At 48.6% G+C, this 25,511-nt stretch overlaps 1 protein-coding gene across 1 annotated transcript in view; it reads right to left on the bottom strand.

Annotated features, from left to right (window-relative positions):
* The window catches only part of OBSCN (obscurin, cytoskeletal calmodulin and titin-interacting RhoGEF), a 332,859-nt gene that overhangs the window by 267,876 nt on the left and 39,472 nt on the right, over positions 1 to 25,511 (bottom strand). Inside the window, exons 4-9 of the mRNA XM_083186473.1 lie at positions 14,348 to 14,653; positions 11,721 to 11,987; positions 2,942 to 3,211; positions 2,268 to 2,543; positions 714 to 989; positions 109 to 384 (exon numbers count right to left, since the gene is read on the bottom strand). Of these exons, the coding sequence (XP_083042599.1) occupies positions 109 to 384; positions 714 to 989; positions 2,268 to 2,543; positions 2,942 to 3,211; positions 11,721 to 11,987; positions 14,348 to 14,653 (1,671 nt within the window). The remainder of the gene's footprint in view (positions 1 to 108; positions 385 to 713; positions 990 to 2,267; positions 2,544 to 2,941; positions 3,212 to 11,720; positions 11,988 to 14,347; positions 14,654 to 25,511) is intronic.

The raw sequence follows: 25,511 nt of genomic DNA, 5'->3' as shown, positions 1-25,511 counted from the left end.
CAGCGGTTCCTGTACCACACCTACATATGTTCCTCATATACTGATATTACATTTGCAAGGATCATACGCTTCACTGCTGGAGGCGAGAAAACAGGGAGCCTTTTTCACCTTTTACGTTGACCTTGAAGTTGATCTTCTGCCCGGCAGCCTCGCAGCTGTACTCTCCGGCGTCTTTCTGCTCCACCTGCTCCACCACCAGACGGCGGGATTTGCCCTCAGACTCCACCCGCAGTTTCTTGCTGGCGGTGATCAGCTTCCCGTCCTTGTACCACTTCACCTCCGTCTTCTCCTGGGACACCTCGCAGCTGAGGGTGGTGCACTCTGTCAGGACGGCCTGGACCTCCTTCTGCACTTTCTCCAAGTTGGTGAATGCAGGTTTGGACTCTGTACAAATGAAACAAGAATTTCACATATTTTCCTATGTAGAAAAGCAGCTAAAAACCTGCTGACTACCTACCATGATGCCTCCACACTACTGTAGGTCCCCTCCATTATTACAACTTGCAATGGGGAAATGAGGTCAGTACGATGAGATGGAGGTGGTCAGAAGTACAGTATAACCAGAGATTGTTACCTTATAACTGAGTGCACTAGACCCTAGCTCGAGTCTAGGGTCTAGTGGTCCACTCTGTCTGGCCAACACATGACCCCGGTCCTCAGATCCAATTCAAACATCACAGACAGTTTAATTTCAAGAAATAATCAATAATCACCTTTGATGTTGACCTTGAAGCTGATCTTCTGCCCGGCTGCCTCACAGCTGTACTCTCCTGCATCTTTCTTCTCCACCTGCTCCACCACCAGGCGGCGATATTTGCCTTCGGACTCCACCCGCAGTTTCTTGCTAGAGGTGATCAGCTTCCCGTCCTTGTACCACTTCACCTCCGTCTTGCTGTCGGAGATCTCGCAGCACAAGGTGGCGCTCTCGGTCAGGGAGGCTTCTACCTCCTTTTGAACTTTGTCCTGATTGATGAACGCAGCCTCGGGTTCTGCAAAATTAAATTGTAAAGATGAGGGGGAATCCCAGGATTTATCCAGAGAAAGAATCCAACTTTCCCTTAACCGATGTATATTCATCACCGGCTGAAAGTTTCAGAACATCCCTATTTGTACATATTTATTTAAATTTAAGCAATTTAAGTGAATAAATTTGAACTTATTGATTATTATTATTAAACAGAGGTATTTTGCTCCCGATGTTTCTTTGCACATGCAATTGTATAATATGCAATGTGGCTAGTACACACCAGGAGACTGCACTGATTAAGGTCATATCTATATATATAATATATATATATATATATATATATAAGGGCGTATTGTGGCTAGTTGTATGAGGACAAATCAATCTATCTATCTATATATAGTCTTGTGCTGGTGCAGCTTTCACCCCGCTGGGTGTTGGAACAGCAGCGCCGCCCGGTGACCTTTCACTGGCAGCAGCCGCTCAGTATTCAAAATAAAATAAGTAAACAAATAAGGGAAACAGCTAAAACAATTGCGGGGCTGCTTTGCCTTTGAACCAAAAGAAAAAACTGGTGGATTGAGGCTTGGGGGCATGATATAGGGTATTGGGAGGTCAGGCTCCGTGGAAGTTTTAATTTAACTCTTTTGGTTCCTGCCAGCCAAGCCTATACCCACAGTAATGATTTCTCCTGTGCCCCTCAGTGGATCAAAAAGAAAGATAAATTATGTATTCACAGAACTATTTTTCAGGAGAGGTTGGAGAAATGAGGCAAGTGACAGGTGCCGGAGTCTACATTGTACCGGAGTCTACATGTTCACAGGGACACCTTTGTTGCACATACGCACATCACTGCGGTAGTGATTTTTGCGCTGTGCCACTGAAGAGGTGGGTATTGTAAGATGGGTGTAGGTTATGGATCTCCTGGACCCAGGGCTCATGTGCACTGCACCCATTACAGATAGGCCAGTGGGTGCAGTACACCCTGGCTCTGAAGTAGTGGGTATCTGTGCCATCCCCTTGGCTTGTGGGACCTTGGCAATCAGACTACAACAGCAGCAGTGATTATTATATCAGAGGCCATTGCCTGGTGCCCAGAAAATGTATCTGTCCCATGGACAAAGCCTCCAGGATCTTCCAGTAATGTCAGACAATTAACAGTGACTATGGTGGAACAGGACGTTCTGTACAATTTGGCTGCCAATGCCCCGGGGACCACTCAGGTATCTGTAACTCCTGTTACACCGCTTCAAAGTAAAATTTGTGCCACTACTAATCTTAATTTTCATTCAACATTAATCACCTTTAATGTTGACCTTGAAGTTGATCTTCTGGCCGGCGGCCTCGCAGCTGTACTCTCCGGCATCTTTCTTCTCCACCTGCTCCACCACCAGGCGGCGGGATTTGCCCTCAGACTCCACCCTCAGTTTCTTGCTGGCGGTGATCAGCTTCCCGTCCTTGTACCACTTCACCTCCGTCTTGGCCTGGGACACCTCGCAGCTCAGGGTGGTGCTCTCGGTCAGTTTGACATAGACCTCCTTCTGCACCTTGTCCTGATTGGTGAACGCAGGCTCAGGTTCTACAGCAAGAAAGTAGTCGTCATGATTCTAGTTAAGAAAGTGTGCAGGAAAGGCGGAGAACTATTCCCAATATAAGAAAATTGTGTGTCCACCCAAAGGCGTAACTACCATAGGTGCAAGGAGTGCAGTTGCTATGGGGCCCAGAGCTGAAGGGGGCCCATCTTTCCTGTCTAAGTAATATGTTTTACATACATTTATCACCATCAGTTGCTAAATAGGGGGCCCTTATAAACTTTTGCTATGGGGCCCACGAATATCTAGTTACGCCCCTGTGTCCACCACTTTATCTCTGTCCAAGGCTTAGTAAACAGACCCCATTGTATTTAATATAGAAGTCATTATAGTAATTGCCGAAAGATGACAATTTTAGTAAGGTCCTCGTGACCTAGTGTCTTACCTGTAACTTTTAATGTAAAGGTGAGGGAGTCGCTGCCGACTTTGCATGTGTAGACGCCTTCATCTTCCTTCCTGACTCCTGAGATGACGAGTTTGTGGTGTTTTCCTTTGGCTTCAAAGGAGAATTTCTTGGAATTCCTGATGTCTTTGCTGTCCTTGTACCACAGTACAGTTACGTTCTCCTCAGAAGTCTCCGACACCAATTCCACCTGCTCCCCAGAGGTCACCTTCACCTCATTGGTCTTTTTGGTGCTTGTGAATTTAGGTAGGGCTGAAAAAGATGTTTAAGAAAGAAAATAATATAATATATAAAACAATATAGTTACTTTGTGCATTTAAGATTCATTACATAGGCTGTGCGCATAATATTTGAAGTGCATAATTTTTAAAGTGTTATATCGGCGTGCTACCGAAGTGACACAGAAAGACAGAAAACAACAGCAACTCAGAAAAACTGCTTTGAGTGAGCTCACTTCATACTCACATCACACTACTCCTGGCTATCTGACTGTTCATCCAGCTTATCACCATTTCTGCAACTGCTAAAACTTTTACTATCACTGTTAATGCTGTATTTGCACTGTCTGTTTTGAAAATGCCCAGCTGTACCTCTAATGCCTCCACCTTTCCTGCTCTTCCATTGATAGTAGGTGTCCCCCAACATTTTATTCTTGGCCCTCTTCTTCTCTATCTCTACACGTCCTCTCTGGGTGAGCTCATTTGCTCACTCGACTTCCACTATCACCTCTATGCTGATAATACTAAAATCTACTGCTCCTCTCCTGATCTCTCTCCCTCTATCCTCACTCATATCTCCAACTGTCTCTCTGCTGTCTACTCCTGGATGACCCAGCACTTTTTTAGACTTAAAATATGGAAGACCGAGTTGATCATCTTCCCACCCTCCTGCATAAAACCTGACCATCTCTCATCCTAACCTACTGTTTATGCCCACTTCTTCCCCTTCTGTGTCACCCCTGTCTGTCTAACCCTCCCCTTTAGAATGTAAGCTCTCACGAGCAGGGCCCTCTCTCCTCATGTGCCTTTCTTAGAATATATACATCTCTGCCACCCTGATAAATGCTTCAGTGTTCTGCCCATAGGCGCCGAAACTGTGGGTGCTCCGGGGCTCGAGCACCCACAGAAAGTGAGGAGCACCCACGGGCCACGGCAGCGGGGTCCCAGCAGTGGATATGCCTGCAGCAGCGGGCGTCCGGATATGCTGTCAGCAGTGAGGGTCCCTGTGGCGGATGGGAAATAATAGCGGTATTAATACCGCTGCTAGTTTCCATCTTCCGCAGGGACCCTGCTGCTGACGGCATATCCGCTGCTGGGACGGCGAGCAGCAGGTGAGTCCCGAAGGGGGGGGGGGGTAGTCTGTGTGATTGGGGGGGGGTGGTAGTCTGTGGGGTGTGGGGGGGAGCACCCACCGGAAAAACCATGAATCAGCACCCCTGGTTCTGCCCCCGATCTAACTATCTATATTTACCATGTACTTGTCCTAAATTGTCTTGTACTGTCATTCGTTATCTGTCTTTGCTCATTTGTGTATTGTCAGGCGCTGCGGAACCTTTGTGGCAGCGTATAAATAATATAAATAAACTAAAATAATATTAATAATAATAATAATACATCTAGAATACTTTTTGCAATGAAATAATTAGATACTTGAAGAGAGTTATTAAATATAATATATATTTACTATTTTCTACCAAACAACATTATTCGAATTGTGGAAAGAGACTTTCACTTTCTTTGTGAACAGGCCGCCGGCTGGCATAATGTGTGTGCAAGGGGCTTTACCTGGAATAATGTGTATAAGGGGCTGTACCTGGTGTAATGTGTATAAAGGGGCTCTACCTGATATAAAGTGTAGAAGAAGCTGTACCTGGCGTAATGTGTATAAGAGGTTGTACCTGGTGTAATGTGTATAAGAGGTTGTACCTGGTGTAATGTGTGTAAAAGGCTGTACTTGGCATAATGTGTATAAGAGGTTGTACCTGGTGTAATGTGTATAAGGGGCTCTACCTGGCATAATGTGTATAAGAGGTTGTACCTGGCATTATGTGTATAAGAGGTTGTACCTGGTGTAATGTGTATAAGGGGCTCTACCTGGCGTAATGTGTATAAGAGGTTGTACCTGGCGTAATGTGTATAAGAGGTTGTACCTGGTGTAATGTGTATAAAAGGCTGTACTTGGCATAATGTGTATAAGAGGTTGTACATGGTGTATTGTGTATAAAGGGGCTCTTCCTGATGTAATGTGTATAAGAAGCTGTACCTGGTGTAATGTGTATAAGAGGTTGTACCTGGCGTAATGTGTATAAGAGGTTGTACCTTTTGTATTGTGTATAAAACACTGTACCTGGTGTAATATGTATAAAGGGGCTCTAGCTTGCGTAATGTGTATAAGAGGCTGTACCTGACATAATGTGTATAAAAGGTTGTACCCAGTGGCGTAACTAGATACATGTGGGCCCCATAGCAAAAGTTTGTAAGGGCCCCTATTCATCAACTAATGGTGAAAAATCTATATAGCACATGATACTTTGACAGGCAAAGTGGGCCCCTCTCAGCTCTGGGCCCCATAGCAGCTGCACCCCCTGCACCTATGGTAGTTACGCCCTTGGTTGTACCTGGTGTAATGTGTATAAAAGGCTGTACCAGGTGTAATGTGTTTAAAGGGGCTCTAGCTGTGTAATGTGTACAAATGGTTGTACCATGGTGCAACATGTATAAGAGGCTCTACTAGGCATAAGGTGCTATACAGTACCTGGCATAATGTGAATAATGGTACTAATTGGTAATATTATGTGGCCATGTCCTCTTCTCATGAAACCATGACCCTATATTTTTAGTTTTAGTATTCACACTGTGCCTCATTCAGCTTGGTTAGCCGGATTCAGTATGAAATCCCGACGCTCGGGATCCCGGCGTTCAAAATCCCGACGCCGGAATCCCGACCGCCGAAATCCCGACAAGGGGGGACGTGGATCGCCCCCCCTTGCGGGCTCGCTGCGCTCGCCCACAAAGGGAGAACGTGTCGGGATTTCGGCGGTCGGGATTTCGGCGTCGGGATTCTGAACGCCGGGATTCCGACCGTCGGGATTTTAACTGCATCCCGGTTAGCCAATTACCAAATATTGCAAATTGCGATTTTCTGCAATCTTCGCACGTGCGCATGTGAAACCAGCAAGAAAAGGGTTAAGCCAGTGCTGCCAGAGCAGAATAGGTCACAATATGTCAGTACACCTTCCCAGCAGCTGCAGAGCTCAGTGCCAGATCCATATCGCCTACCCCCTCACATACCCCTCATGCACAACCTTTGCTATTTGGTCCTGTCTAATGCGGAGTTTAAATATGGAGCATGTTGGTCCTGCAGCAAACACATTACAGGGGGGGTCCCGGAGCCACAGAGGTGACTCATTCCACACTAAATGTGAACCTATCCCCAGTGACATTCTTTATATAAGACCGATGATTTATCTGCAAAGCTCAGAGACATGGATTGTGAATTAGTAGGGAACACCAGGTACCCAACACTGACCAGGTGTGATCTCTCCAGCACCCGAAAGAGATCTGACTCTTCTGACATTTGCCACAAGGGCTGGGCACTTGCCACTAGGGGGGAGAGGTTTCAAGTCTTGGAAAGAGATAAGATAAGTGCCCAAAGCAGCCAATTGGATTATGTCATTTCAAAGAATAAATGACAGAATCTGATTGGTTGGTTTCTCGCTCTCTCTCTGGCTTGTTACATCTGCCCTTTAGAATGTCACTTGGAGGAATGTTACAATGTATTTTTACACTGTGGGTGGTGGGATTTCTCCCCACACAGAAGCACCAGGTGGTAATAATGTGGGTGCCTCTGTCTCATGTCTGTACACCAGGGAGGGGCTTTGTGGCCATATTTGCATAAAGCCGCAGATGGCGACTGCCACAGTGTGTGGGCTACATGCAGAAGCAGTCACTATTTACCCTGCACACAAACATGTATTTGCGCCCTTACATTGCCCAATGGATTGCTCCGGGTACAATGTAACTTGCTGCTTTTTGTTTTCCTCCAACCTCAGATCAGGCCCTAAGGGATACAGTTACTAAGATGGGCGTTCTATTGAATATCGGATGTTGCTATAGGCAACCAATAAGAATCGACTTCTTGTCTATTTAGCACCTTCTAGAAGATAATAGATAGTATCTGATTGGTTGCCCATAGGAACATCCCATGTGATATAGAAATCCCATCTTAGTAAATTTCCCCCTAATAGTCAGGCTGACATTGTCCCAATCCATAACATCCGAATACTGTACTACACACATTTACACTGTCAGGGTCATCACAGGGTAATAACCCTTCTTATATCAATTATACACTATCCTGAGAATGAAGAATGAATAGCCGCAGATTCTGGAGCTCTCCGGGATTCCTGACGCTTCCTATACGGCGGCAGGGGGCGCTGCTGCGCATTGGGCGGTTTATAGCACCGGTGAATGATGAAGGTTCTGCCTCTGGCCATGATGCTGTCAGTACGAGCGCAGTGACGGACCATACGCAGGAGTAAAAGAGCAGAACGGGGGCTGCGGACCATCATTGGGGCGCACTTGTATCCCACTTCTGTGTGTTTATCTGAAAGAACGCTCGGGGCAACAATATTATGAAAGACAACGGAACCATCTGTGTCAGATAGAGAGAACCCCAGATTAATACTTGGACAACCCACTTCTTCTCCCAAAATACTTCTGTTGCTGTCACCCCTGGAAAAAGTATCCCCTACTTTAATTAGGAAATATAAACTTTTTTTATTTGAATTTGTATAATCAATGTGAGCGGCGCTGGCATTTATAGCGGGTATTCTGCACATCTCTCCCAGAGGTGTTGACACTCAAAGGGTAAAACATGACATATCTCTGCACACGCCCCCTTATTGTATGTGCTGAGATTTACAGATCACACAGCATAACACGCTAACCGCGGCATGGGAGAACATCCGTCGCCTTCCATTCTATTCCTAAATACAGTTTCTAAGGCCTGAACTTGTACTGAGTGCTACAGCTGAGCTGGGTGAGGACGGGTCCAGAGCTGGATGGGTATTTTGACCATCTTAAGCTGCTCAGGTTCTTGTGCCTATTCTCACCTATCAGGTGTGACAGTTAGCAGCTGACCAATGACTTGAACGTAAAGATAATGACTGTTACAGTTTCAAGGTAGTATAGGGCGCACTGCACTGGCCCTCCTACCGGACATGATGTCATAAAAAGAGGGCGGAGACACTGCCACCAAGGATATGAAATCTCCTTAATGTCTTGGACAAGTATAATTCAGTGTATTTATATGAAAAATAATCAGCCAACGCTGCAAAGTCATTTAACTCCCTTAACCCATTGTACACACTGGTCTGATGAATCTTTCAGTGTATGGCCAGATATCTAACCCCGCTCTGCTTCTGCTCCGGACATCCAATGTAACAGTGAGTACAGATGTACAAATTTCTGATTCATTAAACCACCACAAAACTCTGCTTAACCACCAGGTTGTACACACATGTTATGGCCCCAGGGCGCACAGCTGTATCAGGACACCCAGAACATACAGACTGTAAGGCACCCAGGTACACACTGATGCAAAACACGCAATGTGTTGTAAGCAGAAAGTGCTCAGGCACATTGAGAAGTCTTGTCATAAACAACAGAGCAACACTTGGCCATATTATTATTATTATTATTATAATTTTATTTATAAGGCGCCACAAGTGTTTCGCAGCGCCGTACAAAGGAACAATACAGGGAGACAAAGCTTGGCATAACATTGAATAAATAACAAAAATACAGTACAAATAAAGAGCGCCACAGATCAGTGCACATTACAGCTTAAATATAAGTAGTGAGGACTCAATCAACATACAACTAGAGGCTAGATGCCAATCAGAGCCGGCTCTAGCCTAAATGACGCCCTAGGCAAGATTTTGGCTGGTGCCCCCTAGCACCATCACTAGTGCCGCCTCTGACCCTGCTCCCCTTTCCCAGCACCATCAACCCTCATCATAGCAGTCATCATTTTGGTGCTCCTACCCGCAATATTTTAAATAGAAACAGTGCACACATTCGGTGTGCAGCCCAAACAGGGGTGTGTTCTTGCTGGGAAGGGGCATGGCCACACAATTTTACCCGCAATTCAAATTATGCCACACAGTAGTGCAACTTTATTCACATTATATCATGCGATGGTGTCCCTTATTCCAGTTACATCACACTGTAGTACCACTTTACCTTATATAGATTACTCCTCACATTATACCCTTATCCTGAGAAAATATTGTATTTTAACCACCTCCATGGCCACACTGCAACCCAGCACAAAGCAGTGTGTGCTGGGCAGAGGAGAAGAGCTGCAACTGCTGCTGTCACTCAAGGGGAGGGGGCCCGGGGCCCCCACTGGGCCCTCCCATCAGACTTTGGCCTGGGTAATTTGTACCCCCTACCCCTTTCTCTCGGCACCCCTGATAATACCACACAGTAATGCCCCTTACATATGACACACATTATTAATGTCCTTATAACCATAATGCCCCTTATACATTATGCCAACCTTTATTAATGCCCTTCATACACATAATGACACACATAATGCCCCTTACACATATGTTGCACATTATTAATGCCCTTATACACATGACACACATAATGCCTGTTACACATATGTCACATTATTAATGCATTTATACATGACACACATAATGCCCCTTACACATATGCCGAACACTATTGCACAACCAACCCACCCACAGACAGCACTCGCACAGCCGCTATCACTGTGACCTCTGCCTCTGCTTGGATACAGATGTTTCTTCATACATCTTGCCTCAAAAGGCCATGCAGCTCCTGGCCAGTTCTGCTAACGTTCAGGCCTTGTTTGCTGAAAATTCGTCTTCTTTGCATTGTTATGACCAGCACACACAAGGAGCTTCCGATGATTAAAATGGTATTCAGCATGCCTATATTCTGTGTGCAACTGTGACTGTACCTGCATACGGAATGCTACGTTACAGCGATTTCCATGAATCCACTATTTCATATGCAGAGACAACCTCACTCACACACAGAATATAGGCATGCTGCATATCATTTTAATCAGCAGAAGCTGCTGATGCCCCCAGGCATTCCAAATGCCCTAGGCAAGTGCCTAGTTTGCCTATGCCTAAGGCCGGCCCTGATGCCAATGATGGAGATGAGTATGCGGACGAAGATGGTCACTGAGTGTTGGAGTATAGGAGAGCTGTGAGTGACATGTGAAGAGAAGTGGGCTTTGACAACAGGAGGGAAGAGGGCCCTGCTCGGAGGAGCTTACAATCTAGTAGGAAGGGGAGACAGACAGATTACAAGAGGTGCAAGCAAGTGGGTGGTGGTTAGATAGCAGGATGTAAACAGGCAAGGGGTCGGAGAACCAGCTAGTTTATGCAGTGGAAGGGTACGCTTTGATGAATAGATACACAGGCCATATGAATAGACACACAAGGCTGCAGCAGCAAAGAGTACAGCAAGCACAGTGTTTTTAAACAACAAAGTGTCACATCAAACATCTTTTAGAACACTGTACAATAATGGCTGTATGAGCACTTATTCTGGATTTGCACCTATAATGATGTTCATCAAGCTTAAAGATCTGTTGGTGTACAAGTAGATGATGAACAAAAGAGTAATGTTTCAAAATGAGACTGACTTCTTGGTTATGGCAAACACTGCAAAGTTAACAACAGAAACAGTGAGAGGAAATCTGTTTTCGGAATGTGTACCATGTTAATCAGATGTGGGAATAAATGCATGGCAACAAAAAAGTGAGAAATTAAGACACTTTAAGTTCAAGAGTTATTATAGTCACAAGAAAGGTCACAAAGCAATCCATTGTAAGCAAAGAAAATTGAATCCGGTACAGAGCCAAAAATGTGATGACAGAATTCAGTTGGCCCTGAGTATAAAAGATAACAGGATTATTGGCATATGGATTCAGGTCAGTGGCGTAGCTACAGTGCGGCAGACGCCGCAGCTGCTTGGGGGTGCGAGCACCAGCGGGGTCTGTCGCAGGCACTGCAGGGGTGCACTGTGCGCCGCAGACAGTCCCCCGTGCCTGCCGAGAGGCTCACACCCTCCACCAACCTTCGGGTTGCATGGGGACGTGGATTACTTCATAATATGCAGGAGTAGCAGACGCTGTCCCCTATTTCTGTGACATCACAAGTTGGAGAGAGGTTGGCTGGTCTGATTTAAAAAAATTGGTTAGGTGTGTGAGGTAGTTTTACTTGGACAGACAAGTTGGTCAGATGGTTGATTGGAGACAAGTTGGTCTGATGTACGACCAGCTTCAATATCACAAGCAGACCCATCCTCATTAACACAAGTAGACAGATTACTGGCTAACACACTACAGTATCTCCTGACATACTCTGTGCTGATGAGTACATTCCAATGACCTAATTTGCTACAGGTCATTATATCACTTTAAAATTAACGATGAGATCAAGGGATCAGAATATTAAAAATCACTTTCATCAAAATCAAAAATGACTTCATAAAGACCCAATAGTACAGAATAGACGCAGGAGCGCAATAAGCAAACAAAACTAAGGGGTATATTTACTAAGATGGGAGTGCTTTTGAAGATTGGATTTGCCCATAGCAACCACTTGGGTTCTCAGAAAATTGGCAGGCTGGGTAAAGAACATTGGTTCTTGGTAAATGCAATCGGCAGAGCCACAATATTATTCTGTAATATAGAGTTGAGGTTTTACCTTTAACCCGGAGTTTTGTGCTGTTCTCAATCTCTTTACAAATGAATTTCACTTCTGCTTGGTCCTCAAGTTGGGTGACGTTCCTGATGATCAGGACGTGGGTGTTCTTCATACGTTTCACCAGATACTGTTCGCTGTTCTCAACCACTTTGCCATTTATTAGCCAAGTGCCAGAAGACACCGTGGTGAGGTCAATGGAGAACGTTGCTTCTTCCCCTGCTGTGACTTCTACGGGTTTCAGAGGGGTTTTAATGGAGGGAACAGGTTCTAAAAGAGACAAGAAAGGGTTACGGTGTTTCTGCATCATACAATATAATCCTGTCTAGATAATGGATAGAATACAATCTGTTACTCTTAAGGCCACATTTATGTATATCCTAAAGCCAAATTACCCAGATTAGATAACTAGGAACTAAAACACAGCGTGTCGCTCATCTTCTGAAGGTCCACCACCTAGTGATGTCATGTAATGGCACCGAAACACAGCGTGTCCCTCGTCTTCTGAAGGTCCACCCTCTAGTGGTGTCATGTAATGGCACCGAAACACAGCGTGTCCCTCATCTTCTGAAGGTCCACCTTATAATGATGTCATGTAATGGCACCGAAACACAGCGTGTCCCTCGTCTTCTGAAGGTCCACCCTCTAGTGGTGTCATGTAATGGCACCGAAACACAGCGTGTCCCTCGTCTTCTGAAGGTCCACCATCTAGTGATGTCATGTAATGGCACCGAAACACAGCGTGTCCCTCATCTTCTGAAGGTCCACCTTCTACTGATGTCATGTAATGGTACCGAATAATGGGAGGTTAGGTGTTCTTGGGGCAGATTTATTAAGCTCAGTGAAGTGATAAACTATCTGGTTTTTATCACCGGCCAATCAGCTCCTACCTGTGAAGTTACAGGCTTGGTTTGAAGAATGGCAGGTAGGAGCTGATTGGCCGGTGATAAAAACCAGACACTTTATCACTTCACTGAGCTCAATAAATCTACCCCTTGTTCCATGTGATTTATGAACCCTATTTCTAGTAACGGGCTGCTACCTTCCCCTGGTCCTGTCTCCAAAACTTCTCTAGCTGACTCCAAACACAATCTCTACACTGAGATCCCTCATTTACCATCTCAACTGATGTTCCCTAAATCCCTGCTGCACCAAAACTGTTCTCCATCTACATTTCTTTGTCTTCTGTCAGTAGACCTCATCCTCCTGCAAAATCAAACATTGCTCCTTTGAGATGGTCTTCTCTTACCCCATATCTCTAAATAACGCCCTCCTCTACTTCAGCGTTTCCCGTCATCCCACCTGTATGACTTACTAGGTGAAAACTTGGCCGCCTTGGTCTCCTCATTACCAACCTCTCCTGCCTTGAACAAGCAGTACAACCATACATCATTCACATCCAGTTTTATCATTAATAACCAGTTGTATCACTGGTTGATAAATGGGCCCCTTATTCTCTCCTGTCCTGCTTCAAGACGCTCATCTTTTTTATCAGTGCCAACCCTGGCTGACTCTTTGCCACCCCCGCTGCATTTCACTTTGCCACCCACTTTACCTCCTTCCTCTGCCAAATGGCATATATGATCTAACACGCTGGCCTTTGATCATTATATAGTATAGACTATCTGGGTTTTATTCATTGTCAAAAGGTTGACATGGAAATAGTTGACACAGGAAAAGGTCAATACAAGTTCTCACAGTGTTTCAGTGTCTATGTGGACAGTATGAGCGCACGGCGTCCCCTCGCTGCGCTCAGCAGACTGTTGTAATCTCAATCTATGTCCAATTGGATCGTGAAGAAGTTGGTTTATAAAAAGAAATCATGAAAAAATTGTCTCGACCTTTTCCATGTCGACATTTTTGCTTGTGCCGACCTTTTGGCGGTGTTGATCTAGTGTATGCCGACCATTTTTTAGGTGCCGACCTTAGACAATGTTGACCAGATACCATAAATTTTAGTACTTTGAGGACTGAGGACTAATTATAACATAACGGAACTTTTGAGTCGGCCTCAGGAATTGTCTTCTTGCCTCTATATTGATGATGTCATCACAGAGTTTTATACAATGTTGGATGAATTGATTAATTACTTTTGAAAGCTACAAATGTAAGAACAATTATCGTCGTAGTGATTTATCAATCAGTCTCCAACTGGCACTTATCAATACCAAGATGTACAGTATATAATCCAAATGGAATTTTAACTGGACCGTGGGTGCACCTTAGATGATATTTCATCCGATACTGCAGGTTGTCCACATCGTCTATTGTGGACCCACAATTGCGTGCTCCCGCCCGTCGTCAGCTGTGTCATCATATGTGATGTTCTGTACACCAGATGTGATGACTCGGCGGTGTATGATGGCATGGCTCCTGGATATGGCGCAGAACGATTTATTGTGTAGTCGTGCTCTATATTGCTCTGTGTGTAGGGCAACAGATGTATCACAGAATCACCATCCTGTCGGTGACAATCCAGGTCGTTACATGTGTACCCAGCTGTGACATAATCAGCAGACAGTGCGTATCACTGGCCACCCCAAAATGGTCTCTCTGTGACCACCCCAAAACTGTCACATTGTGTCTTATAGAAGCGTGTAACCACTGATGACATAATGTGTACCACTCACCGAGATACAACGTTCCAGGGAACTCCAGGTACGGACTCTGGCCATAGCTGTTAACGGCACTGACCCGGAACTGGAAGCTCCCTTCATCCGGCACGTGGCTGACTCGGAATTCTGGGGTGGGTACGCTGGCAGATTCGTGGCATCTCAACCAACTCATGGATCCAAGCTTCTTCCGTTCTACGATGTACCCATCGATGGGCACTGGGCGATCAATTGGGGGAGGGGACCAGACTAATTTCACAGATGTTTCGGTCTTTTCAGTCACCACGGGGTTAATAGGGGCGATGGAGGGAGGTTTTCTTAAGACTGTAAAAAAAAAAAGATAAGACAGTGACGTATTTAAAAGGACAGCAACAAATGTAAAGCTCAAGTTCATTGGCCGGTTACGGCAGGAAAAACTCCCAAATCTGTGATGAAGAAATGCTTAACTTTTATTTTCTTAAATATGCAAACACAAATATTTTATTACTCCAAGTCACTGACTTGTGATGTAGATATTCCTAGAAATATGGCAGTGTGCATTGAACTTTAACAAAAATAACACCAATCTGTCCCGTTCTTCACATGACAATTGCATATTTTCACCCAAAATCTGTAACTATAACAATGGCCCTTATTCTAGTTCATTCTTTCTGACAAATTCCTTCTTAGATGGACAAAACCATGTGCACTGCAGGGGGGCATATGTAAAATGTGCAGAGAGAATTAGATTTGGGTGAGTTATTTTGTTTCTGTGCAGGGCAAATACTGACTGCTTTATTTTTACACTGCAATATAGATCTCACTTTGAAGTAAAACCCCACCCAAATCTAATTCTCTCTGCCCAAGTAACATCTGCCCCACCTGCAGTGCACATGGTTTTGCCCATCTAAGAAGGAATTTGTCAGAAAGAATGAACTAGAATAACCCCCAATATCCCTTTAACATTATCTTTCTGTGATCCCAGATTCACTGACGATGATGAGAACCGAAATCTAACTACAGTATAAAGAAAAGGAAATACAATACACATCGCATACTGAAAGAGTAGCGGACTCTAATGACACCGAGCTATTAATCTGCCTGTCATGAGATAATCCGGCCATATGGCATTTCATAACAAACTATTTCCCCTTTAAATTCAGTAAATCTATCCCCCAATTGGACATTTCATTCTCTTAATCATCTGAGTGTACAAATCGTATAAATAGCAGCGCGCGGCTCAGATTCATGGCTGCAGTCACCCTGATACATACAGTTGGCAGACACCTGACACTGTGTCATCAGCCGCTGGGAACCAATAGGAGAATCAGTTTATGACATTCAGCCAGAGCTGTCTACAAAGGTTAAGGACTGAGAAACTCATCCCTGGAAATAGCATTTCACACGTCCTGACGAACATAAAAATAAAACAGTTACAGTAACTAATTGTTCAGTTCAAACTTCCTGTTCCCATGGTACATACACAAAATACAATATTTAGAATGGGAAAACACATCACTCATCTCCTGATATACTCTGTGCTGCTGGGGACCCTGCTCCTCCTAATATAACTCTCAGTCTGTGGCTTCCGGCTGCATCCATTCCACTCCTCACATCATGTCACTGCCCCAGTCACATGCAGCCCTGTCCTCGCTGACACATCACTCATCTCCTGATATACTCTGTGCTGCTGGGGACCCTGCTCCTCCCACTATATAACTCTCAGTCTGTGGCTTCCTGCTGCCTCCATTCTCCTCCTCACATCATGTCACTGCCCCTGTCACATGCAGCCCTGTCCTCACTGACACATCACTCATCTTCTGATATACTCTGTGCTGCTGGGGACCCTGCTCCTCCCACTATATAACTCTCAGCCTGTGGCTTCCTGCTGCCCCCATTCCCCTCCTCACATCATGTCACTGCCCCTGTCACATGCATCGCTGTCCTCACTGACACATCACCCATCTCCTGATATACTCTGTGCTGCTGGGGATCCTGCTCCTCCCACTATATAACTCTCAGTCTGTGGCTTCCTGCTGCCCCCATTCCCCTCGTCACATCATGTCACTGCCCCTGTCACATGCAGCCCTGTCCTCACTGACACATCCCTCATCTCCTGATATACTCTGTGCTGCTGGGGACCCTGCTCCTCCCACTATATAACTCTCAGTCTGTGGCCTCCTGCTGCCTCCATTCCCCTCCTCACATCATGTCACTGCCCCTGTCACATGCAGCCCTGTCCTCGCTGACACATCACTCATCTCCTGATATACTCTGTGCTGCTGGGGACCCTGCTCCTCCCACTATATAACTGTCAGTCTGTGGCTTCCTGCTGCCTCCATTTCCCTCCTCACATCATGTCACTGCCCCTGTTACATGCACCCCTGTCCTCCTTGACACATCACTTATATCCTGATATACTCTGTGCTGCTGGGGACCCTGCTCCTGCCACTATATAACTCTCAGTCTGTGGCTTCCTGCTGCCCCCATTCCCCTCCTCACATCATGTCACTGCCCCTGTCACATGCAGCACTGTCCTCACTGACGCATCACTCATCTCCTGATATACTCTGTGCTGCTGGGGACCCTGCTCCTCCCACTATATAACTCTCAGTCTGTGGCTTCCTGCTGCCTCCATTCCCCTCCTCACATCATGTCACTGCCCCTGTCACATGCACCCCTGTCCTCCCTGACACATCACTTATATCCTGATATATTCTGTGCTGCTGGGGACCCTGCTCCTCCCACTACATAACGCTCAGTCTGTGGCTTCCTGCTGCCTCCATTCCCCCTCCTCACATCATGTCACTGCCCCGGTTACATGCAGCCATGTCCTTACTGACACATCCCTCGTCTCCTTATATACTCTGTGCTGCTGGGGACCCTGCTCCTCCCACTATATAACTCTCAGTCTGTGGCTTCCTGCTGCCTCCATTCCCCTCCTCACATCATGTCACTGCCCCGTCACATGCAGCCCTGTCCTCACTGACACATCACTCATCTCCTGATATACTCTGTGCTGCTGGGGACCCTGCTCCTCCCACTATATAACTCTCAGTCTGTGGCTTCCTGCTGCCCCCATTCCCCCTCCTCACATCATGTCCCTGCCCCTGTCACATGCAGTCCTGTCCTCACTGACACATCACTCATCTCCTGATATACTCTGTGCTGCTGGGGACTCGGCTCCTCCCACTATATAACTATCAGGTCGGGATGTATTAAAATACATCGCCGCCCTACGCGCCCCCCCCCCCCCCCCCCGCGATGCCGCCGCATATGTACTAACATATGCGGCTGGCATCACGATGCGGTGACGGAGGCCCCCCGCGATACCTGTACTGTGGTCTGCGGGGTGTCTCCGTCACCTCCCAGCCGGCTTCTGCTGCTTTCACGCCGGGGACAGCTAAGCAGGCTGTCCCCGGCGCTTGCTCCTCCCCCCTGCAGCCGGAAGGACGTCCGGCTGCAATGATAGGGGGAGGAAGGGCTTACCTTCCGGGGTCCAGGAGGACATGCAAGAAGGTAAGCCCAAGGGAGGGGGAGAGGGGGGGTCGGCGAGGCGGCGGGGTTACGGCGACGCGGCGGGCGGCGAAAAGAAGCCCATAGGCTTCTATAGGGTATCGCCACCCAAAGGTGGCGATACCCTTCAATGCGGTATCATTTTTGATACATTGGAAAATGCGGTAAAACCGGGGTTTTACCGCATTTTCCATTTGATACATCTCGCCCTTAGTCTGTGGCTTCCTGCTGCCCCCATTCCCCCTCCTCACATCATGTCACTGCCCCGGTTACATGCAGCCATGTCCTTACTGACACATCCCTCGTCTCCTTATATACTCTGTGCTGCTGGGGACCCTGCTCCTCCCACTATATAACTCTCAGTCTGTGGCTTCCTGCTGCCTCCATTCCCCTCCTCACATCATGTCACTGCCCCGTCACATGCAGCCCTGTCCTCACTGACACATCACTCATCTCCTGATATATTCTGTGCTGCTGGGGACCCTGCTCCTCCCACTATATAACTCTCAGTCTGTGGCTTCATGCTGCCCCCATTCCCCTCCTCACATCATGTCACTGCCCCTGTCACATGCAGCCCTGTCCTCACTGACACATCACTCATCTCCTGATATACTTTGTGCTGCTGGGGACAATGCTCCTCCCAGTATATAACTCTCAGTCTGTGGCTTCCTGCTGCCTCCATTCCCCACCTCACATCATGTCACTGCCCCTGTCACATGCAGTCCTGTCCTCACTGACACATCACACATCTCCTGATATACTCTGTGCTGCTAGGGACCCTGCTCCTCCCACTATATAACTCTCAGTCTGTGGCTTCCTGCTGCCACTATTTCCCTCCTGACATCATGTCACTACCCCTGTCACATGCAGCCCTGTCCTCGCTGACACATCCCTCATCTCCTGATATACTCTGTGCTGCTGGGGACCCTGCTCCCCCCACTATATAACTCTCAGTCTGTGGATTCCTGCTGCCCCATTCCCCTCCTCATATCATGTCACTGCCCCTGTCACATGCAGCCCTGTCCTCACTGACACATCACTCATCTCCTGATATACTCTGTCCTGCTGGGGACCCTGCTCCTCCCACTATATAACTCTAAGTCTGTGGCTTCCTGCTGCCTCCATTCCCCTCCTCACATCATGTCACTGCCCCTGTCACATGCAGCCCTGTCCTCACTGACACATCACTCATCTCCTGATATACTCTGTGCTGCTGGGGACCCTGCTCCTCCCACTATATAACTCTCAGTCTGTGGCTTCCTGCTGCCTCCATTCCCCTCCTCACATTATGTCACTGCCCCTGTCACATGCAGCCCTGTCCTCACTGACACATCACTCATCTCCTGATATACTCTGTGCTGCTGGGGACCCTGCTCCTCCCACTATATAACTCTCAGTCTGTGGCTTCCTGCTGCCCCCATTCCCCTCCTCACATCATGTCACTGCCCCTGTCACATGCAGCCCTGTCCTCACTGACACATCACTCATCTCCTGATATACTATGTGCTGCTGGGGGACCCTTCTCCTCCCACTATATACCTCTCAGTCTGTGGCTTCCTGCTGCCCCCATTCCCCTCCTCACATCATGTCACTGCCCCTGTCACATGCAGCCCTGTCCTCACTGACACATCCCTCATCTCCTGATATACTCTGTGCTGCTGGGGACCCTGCTCCTCCCACTATAAAACTCTCAGTCTGTGGCTTCCTGCTGCCTCCATTCCCCTCCTCACATCATGTCACTCCCCTGTCACATGCAGCCCTGTCCTCACTGACACATCCCTCATCTCCTGATATACTCTGTGCTGCTGGGGGACCCTGCTACTGCCACTATATAACTCTCAGTCTGTGACTTCCTGCTGCCCCCATTCCCCTCCTCACATCATGTCACTGCCCCTGTCACATACAGTCCTGTCCTCACTGACACATCACTCATCTCCTGATATACTCTGTGCTGCTGGGGACCCTGCTCCTCCCACTATATAACTCCCAGTCTGTGGCTTCCTGCTGCCCCCATTCCCCTCCTCACATCACGTCACTGCCCCTGTCACATGCAGCCCTGTCCTCACTGCCACATCCCTCATCTCCTGATATACTCTGTGCTGCTGGGGACCCTGCTCCTCCCACTATATAACTCTCAGTCTGTGGCTTCCTGCTGCCTCCATTCCCCTCCTCACATCATGTCACTGCCCCTGTCACATGCAGCCCTGTCCTCACTGACACATCACTCATCTCCTGATATACTATGTGCTGCTGGAGGACCCTTCTCCTCCCACTATATACCTCTCAGTCTGTGGCTTCCTGTTGCCCCCATTCCCCTCCTCACATCATGTCACTGCCCCTGTCACATGCAGCCCTGTCCTCACTGACACATCACTCATCTCCTGATATACTCTGTGCTGCTGGGGACCCTGCTCCTCCCACTATATAACTCTCAGTCTGTGGCTTCCTGCTGCCTCCATTCCCCTCCGCACATCATGTCACTCCCCTGTCACATGCAGCCCTTTCCTCACTGACACATCCCTCATCTCCTGATATACTCTGTGCTGCTGGGGGACCCTGCTACTGCCACTATATAACTCTCAGTCTGTGTCTTCCTGCTGCCTCCATTCCCCTGCTCACATCATGTCACTGCCCCTGTCACATGCAGCCCTGTCCTTACTGACACATCACTCATCTCCTGATATACTCTGTGCTGCTGGGGACCCTGCTCCTCCCACTATATAACTCTCAGTCTGTGGCTTCCTGCTGCCTCCATTCCTCTCCTCACATCATGTCACTGTCCCTGTCACATGCAGCTCTGTCCTCACTGACACATCACTCATCTCCTGATATACTCTGTGCTGCTGGGGACCCTGCTCCTCCCACTATATAACTCTCAGTCTGTGGCTTCCTGCTGCCTCCATTCCCCTCCTCACATCATGTCACTGCCCCTGTCACATGCAGCCCTGTCCTCACTGACACATCAGTCATCTCCTGACATACTCTGTGCTGCTGGGGACCCTGCTCCTCCCCCTATATAACTCTCAGTCTGTGGCTTCCTGCTGCCCCCATTCCCCACCTCATATCATGTCACTGCCCCTGTCACATGCAGCCCTGTCCTCACTGACACATCACTCATCTCCTGATATACTCTGTGCTGCTGGGGACCATGCTCCTCCCACTATATAACCCTCAGTCTGTGGCTTCCTGCTGCCCCCATTCCCCTCCTCACATCATGTCACTGCCCCTGTCACATGCAGTCCTGTCCTCACTGACACATCCCTCATCTCCTGATATACTCTGTGCTGCTTGGGGCCCTGCTCCTCCCACTATATAACTCTCAGTCTGTGGCTTCCTGCTGCCCCCATTCCCCTCCTCACATCATGTCCCTGCCCCTGTCACATGCAGTCCTGTCCTAACTGACACATCCCTCATCTCCTGATATACTCTGTGCTGCTGGGGACCCTGCTCCTCCCACTATATAACTCTCAGTCTGAGGCTTCCTTCTGCCCCCATTCCCCTCCTCACATCACGTCACTGCCCCTGTCACATGCAGCCCTGTCCTCACTGCCACATCCCTCATCTCCTGATATACTCTGTGCTGATGGGGACCCTGCTCCTCCCACTATATAACTCTCAGTCTGTGGCTTCCTGCTGCCTCCATTCCCCTCCTCACATCATGTCACTGCCCCTGTCACATGCAGTCCTGTCCTCACTGACACATCCCTCATCTCCTGATATACTCTGTGCTGCTGGGGACCCTGCTCCTCCCACTATATAACTCTCAGTCTGTGGCTTCCTGCTGCCCCCATTCCCCTCCTCACATCATGTCCCTGCCCCTGTCACATGCAGTCCTGTCCTAACTGACACATCCCTCATCTCCTAATATACTCTGTGCTGCTGGGGACCCTGCACCTCCCACTATATAACTCTCAGTCTGAGGCTTCCTTCTGCCCCCATTCCCCTCCTCACATCACGTCACTGCCCCTGTCACATGCAGCCCTGTCCTCACTGCCACATCCCTCATCTCCTGATATACTCTGTGCTGCTGGGGACCCTGCTCCTCCCACTATATAACTCTCAGTCTGTGGCTTCCTGCTGCCTCCATTCCCCTCCTCACATCATGTCACTGCCCCTGTCACATCCAGCCCTGTCCTCACTGACACATCACTCATCTCCTGATATACTATGTGCTGCTGGGGGACCCTTCTCCTCCCACTATATACCTCTCAGTCTGTGGCTTCCTGCTGCCCCCATTCCCCTCCTCACATCATGTCACTGCCCCTGTCACATGCAGCCCTTTCCCCACTGACACATCACTCATCTCCTGATATACTCTGTGCTGCTGGGGACCCTGCTCCTCCCACTATATAACTCTCAGTCTGTGGCTTCCTGCTGCCTCCATTCCCCTGCTCACATTATGTCACTGCCCCTGTCACATGCAGCCCTGTCCTTACTGACACATCACTCATCTCCTGATATACTCTGTGCTGCTGGGGACCCTGCTCCTCCCACTATATAACTCTCAGTCTGTGACTTCCTGCTGCCCCCATTCCCCTCCTCACATCATGTCACTGTCCCTGTCACATGCAGCCCTGTCCTCACTGACACATCACCCATCTCCTGATATACTCTGTGCTGCTGGGAACCCTGCTCCTCCCACTATATAACTCTCAGTCTGTGGCGTCCTGCTGTCCCCATTCCCCTCCTCACATCACATCACTGCCCCTGTCACATGCAGCCCTGTCCTCACTGACACATCACTCATCTCCTGATATACTTTGTGCTGCTGGGGACAATGCTCCTCCCAGTATATAACTCTCAGTCTGTGGCTTCCTGCTGCCTCCATTCCCCACCTCACATCATGTCACTGCCCCTGTCACATGCAGTCCTGTCCTCACTGACACATCACACATCTCCTGATATACTCTGTGCTGCTGGGGACCCTGCTCCTCCCACTATATAACTCTCAGTCTGTGGCTTCCTGCTGCCACTATTTCCCTCCTGACATCATGTCACTACCCCTGTCACATGCAGCCCTGTCCTCGCTGACACATCCCTCATCTCCTGATATACTCTGTGCTGCTGGGGACCCTGCTCCCCCCACTATATAACTCTCAGTCTGTGGATTCCTGCTGCCCCATTCCCCTCCTCATATCATGTCACTGCCCCTGTCACATGCAGCCCTGTCCTCACTGACACATCACTCATCTCCTGATATACTCTGTCCTGCTGGGGACCCTGCTCCTCCCACTATATAACTCTAAGTCTGTGGCTTCCTGCTGCCTCCATTCCCCTCCTCACATCATGTCACTGCCCCTGTCACATGCAGCCCTGTCCTCACTGACACATCACTCATCTCCTGATATACTCTGTGCTGCTGGGGACCCTGCTCCTCCCACTATATAACTCTCAGTCTGTGGCTTCCTGCTGCCTCCATTCCCCTCCTCACATTATGTCACTGCCCCTGTCACATGCAGCCCTGTCCTCACTGACACATCACTCATCTCCTGATATACTCTGTGCTGCTGGGGACCCTGCTCCTCCCACTATATAACTCTCAGTCTGTGGCTTCCTGCTGCCCCCATTCCCCTCCTCACATCATGTCACTGCCCCTGTCACATGCAGCCCTGTCCTCACTGACACATCACTCATCTCCTGATATACTATGTGCTGCTGGGGGACCCTTCTCCTCCCACTATATACCTCTCAGTCTGTGGCTTCCTGCTGCCCCCATTCCCCTCCTCACATCATGTCACTGCCCCTGTCACATGCAGCCCTGTCCTCACTGACACATCACTCATCTCCTGATATACTCTGTGCTGCTGGGGACCCTGCTCCTCCCACTATAAAACTCTCAGTCTGTGGCTTCCTGCTGCCTCCATTCCCCTCCTCACATCATGTCACTCCCCTGTCACATGCAGCCCTGTCCTCACTGACACATCCCTCATCTCCTGATATACTCTGTGCTGCTGGGGGACCCTGCTACTGCCACTATATAACTCTCAGTCTGTGACTTCCTGCTGCCCCCATTCCCCTCCTCACATCATGTCACTGCCCCTGTCACATACAGTCCTGTCCTCACTGACACATCACTCATCTCCTGATATACTCTGTGCTGCTGGGGACCCTGCTCCTCCCACTATATAACTCCCAGTCTGTGGCTTCCTGCTGCCCCCATTCCCCTCCTCACATCACGTCACTGCCCCTGTCACATGCAGCCCTGTCCTCACTGCCACATCCCTCATCTCCTGATATACTCTGTGCTGCTGGGGACCCTGCTCCTCCCACTATATAACTCTCAGTCTGTGGCTTCCTGCTGCCTCCATTCCCCTCCTCACATCATGTCACTGCCCCTGTCACATGCAGCCCTGTCCTCACTGACACATCACTCATCTCCTGATATACTATGTGCTGCTGGGGGACCCTTCTCCTCCCACTATATACCTCTCAGTCTGTGGCTTCCTGTTGCCCCCATTCCCCTCCTCACATCATGTCACTGCCCCTGTCACATGCAGCCCTGTCCTCACTGACACATCACTCATCTCCTGATATACTCTGTGCTGCTGGGGACCCTGCTCCTCCCACTATATAACTCTCAGTCTGTGGCTTCCTGCTGCCTCCATTCCCCTCCGCACATCATGTCACTCCCCTGTCACATGCAGCCCTTTTCTCACTGACACATCCCTCATCTCCTGATATACTCTGTGCTGCTGGGGGACCCTGCTACTGCCACTATATAACTCTCAGTCTGTGTCTTCCTGCTGCCTCCATTCCCCTGCTCACATCATGTCACTGCCCCTGTCACATGCAGCCCTGTCCTTACTGACACATCACTCATCTCCTGATATACTCTGTGCTGCTGGGGACCCTGCTCCTCCCACTATATAACTCTCAGTCTGTGGCTTCCTGCTGCCTCCATTCCTCTCCTCACATCATGTCACTGTCCCTGTCACATGCAGCTCTGTCCTCACTGACACATCACTCATCTCCTGATATACTCTGTGCTGCTGGGGACCCTGCTCCTCCCACTATATAACTCTCAGTCTGTGGCTTCCTGCTGCCTCCATTCCCCTCCTCACATCATGTCACTGCCCCTGTCACATGCAGCCCTGTCCTCACTGACACATCAGTCATCTCCTGACATACTCTGTGCTGCTGGGGACCCTGCTCCTCCCCCTATATAACTCTCAGTCTGTGGCTTCCTGCTGCCCCCATTCCCCACCTCATATCATGTCACTGCCCCTGTCACATGCAGCCCTGTCCTCACTGACACATCACTCATCTCCTGATATACTCTGTGCTGCTGGGGACCATGCTCCTCCCACTATATAACCCTCAGTCTGTGGCTTCCTGCTGCCCCCATTCCCCTCCTCACATCATGTCCCTGCCCCTGTCACATGCAGTCCTGTCCTCACTGACACATCCCTCATCTCCTGATATACTCTGTGCTGCTGGGGACCCTGCTCCTCCCACTATATAACTCTCAGTCTGTGGCTTCCTGCTGCCCCCATTCCCCTCCTCACATCATGTCCCTGCCCCTGTCACATGCAGTCCTGTCCTAACTGACACATCCCTCATCTCCTGATATACTCTGTGCTGCTGGGGACCCTGCTCCTCCCACTATATAACTCTCAGTCTGAGGCTTCCTTCTGCCCCCATTCCCCTCCTCACATCACGTCACTGCCCCTGTCACATGCAGCCCTGT

This window comes from Crinia signifera, chromosome 5 (assembly GCF_055691185.1).
Source record: "Crinia signifera chromosome 5, ASM5569118v1, whole genome shotgun sequence".
NCBI classification, from domain to species: domain Eukaryota; kingdom Metazoa; phylum Chordata; class Amphibia; order Anura; family Myobatrachidae; genus Crinia; species Crinia signifera.
This window is presented reverse-complemented; position numbering and strand designations above follow the sequence as displayed.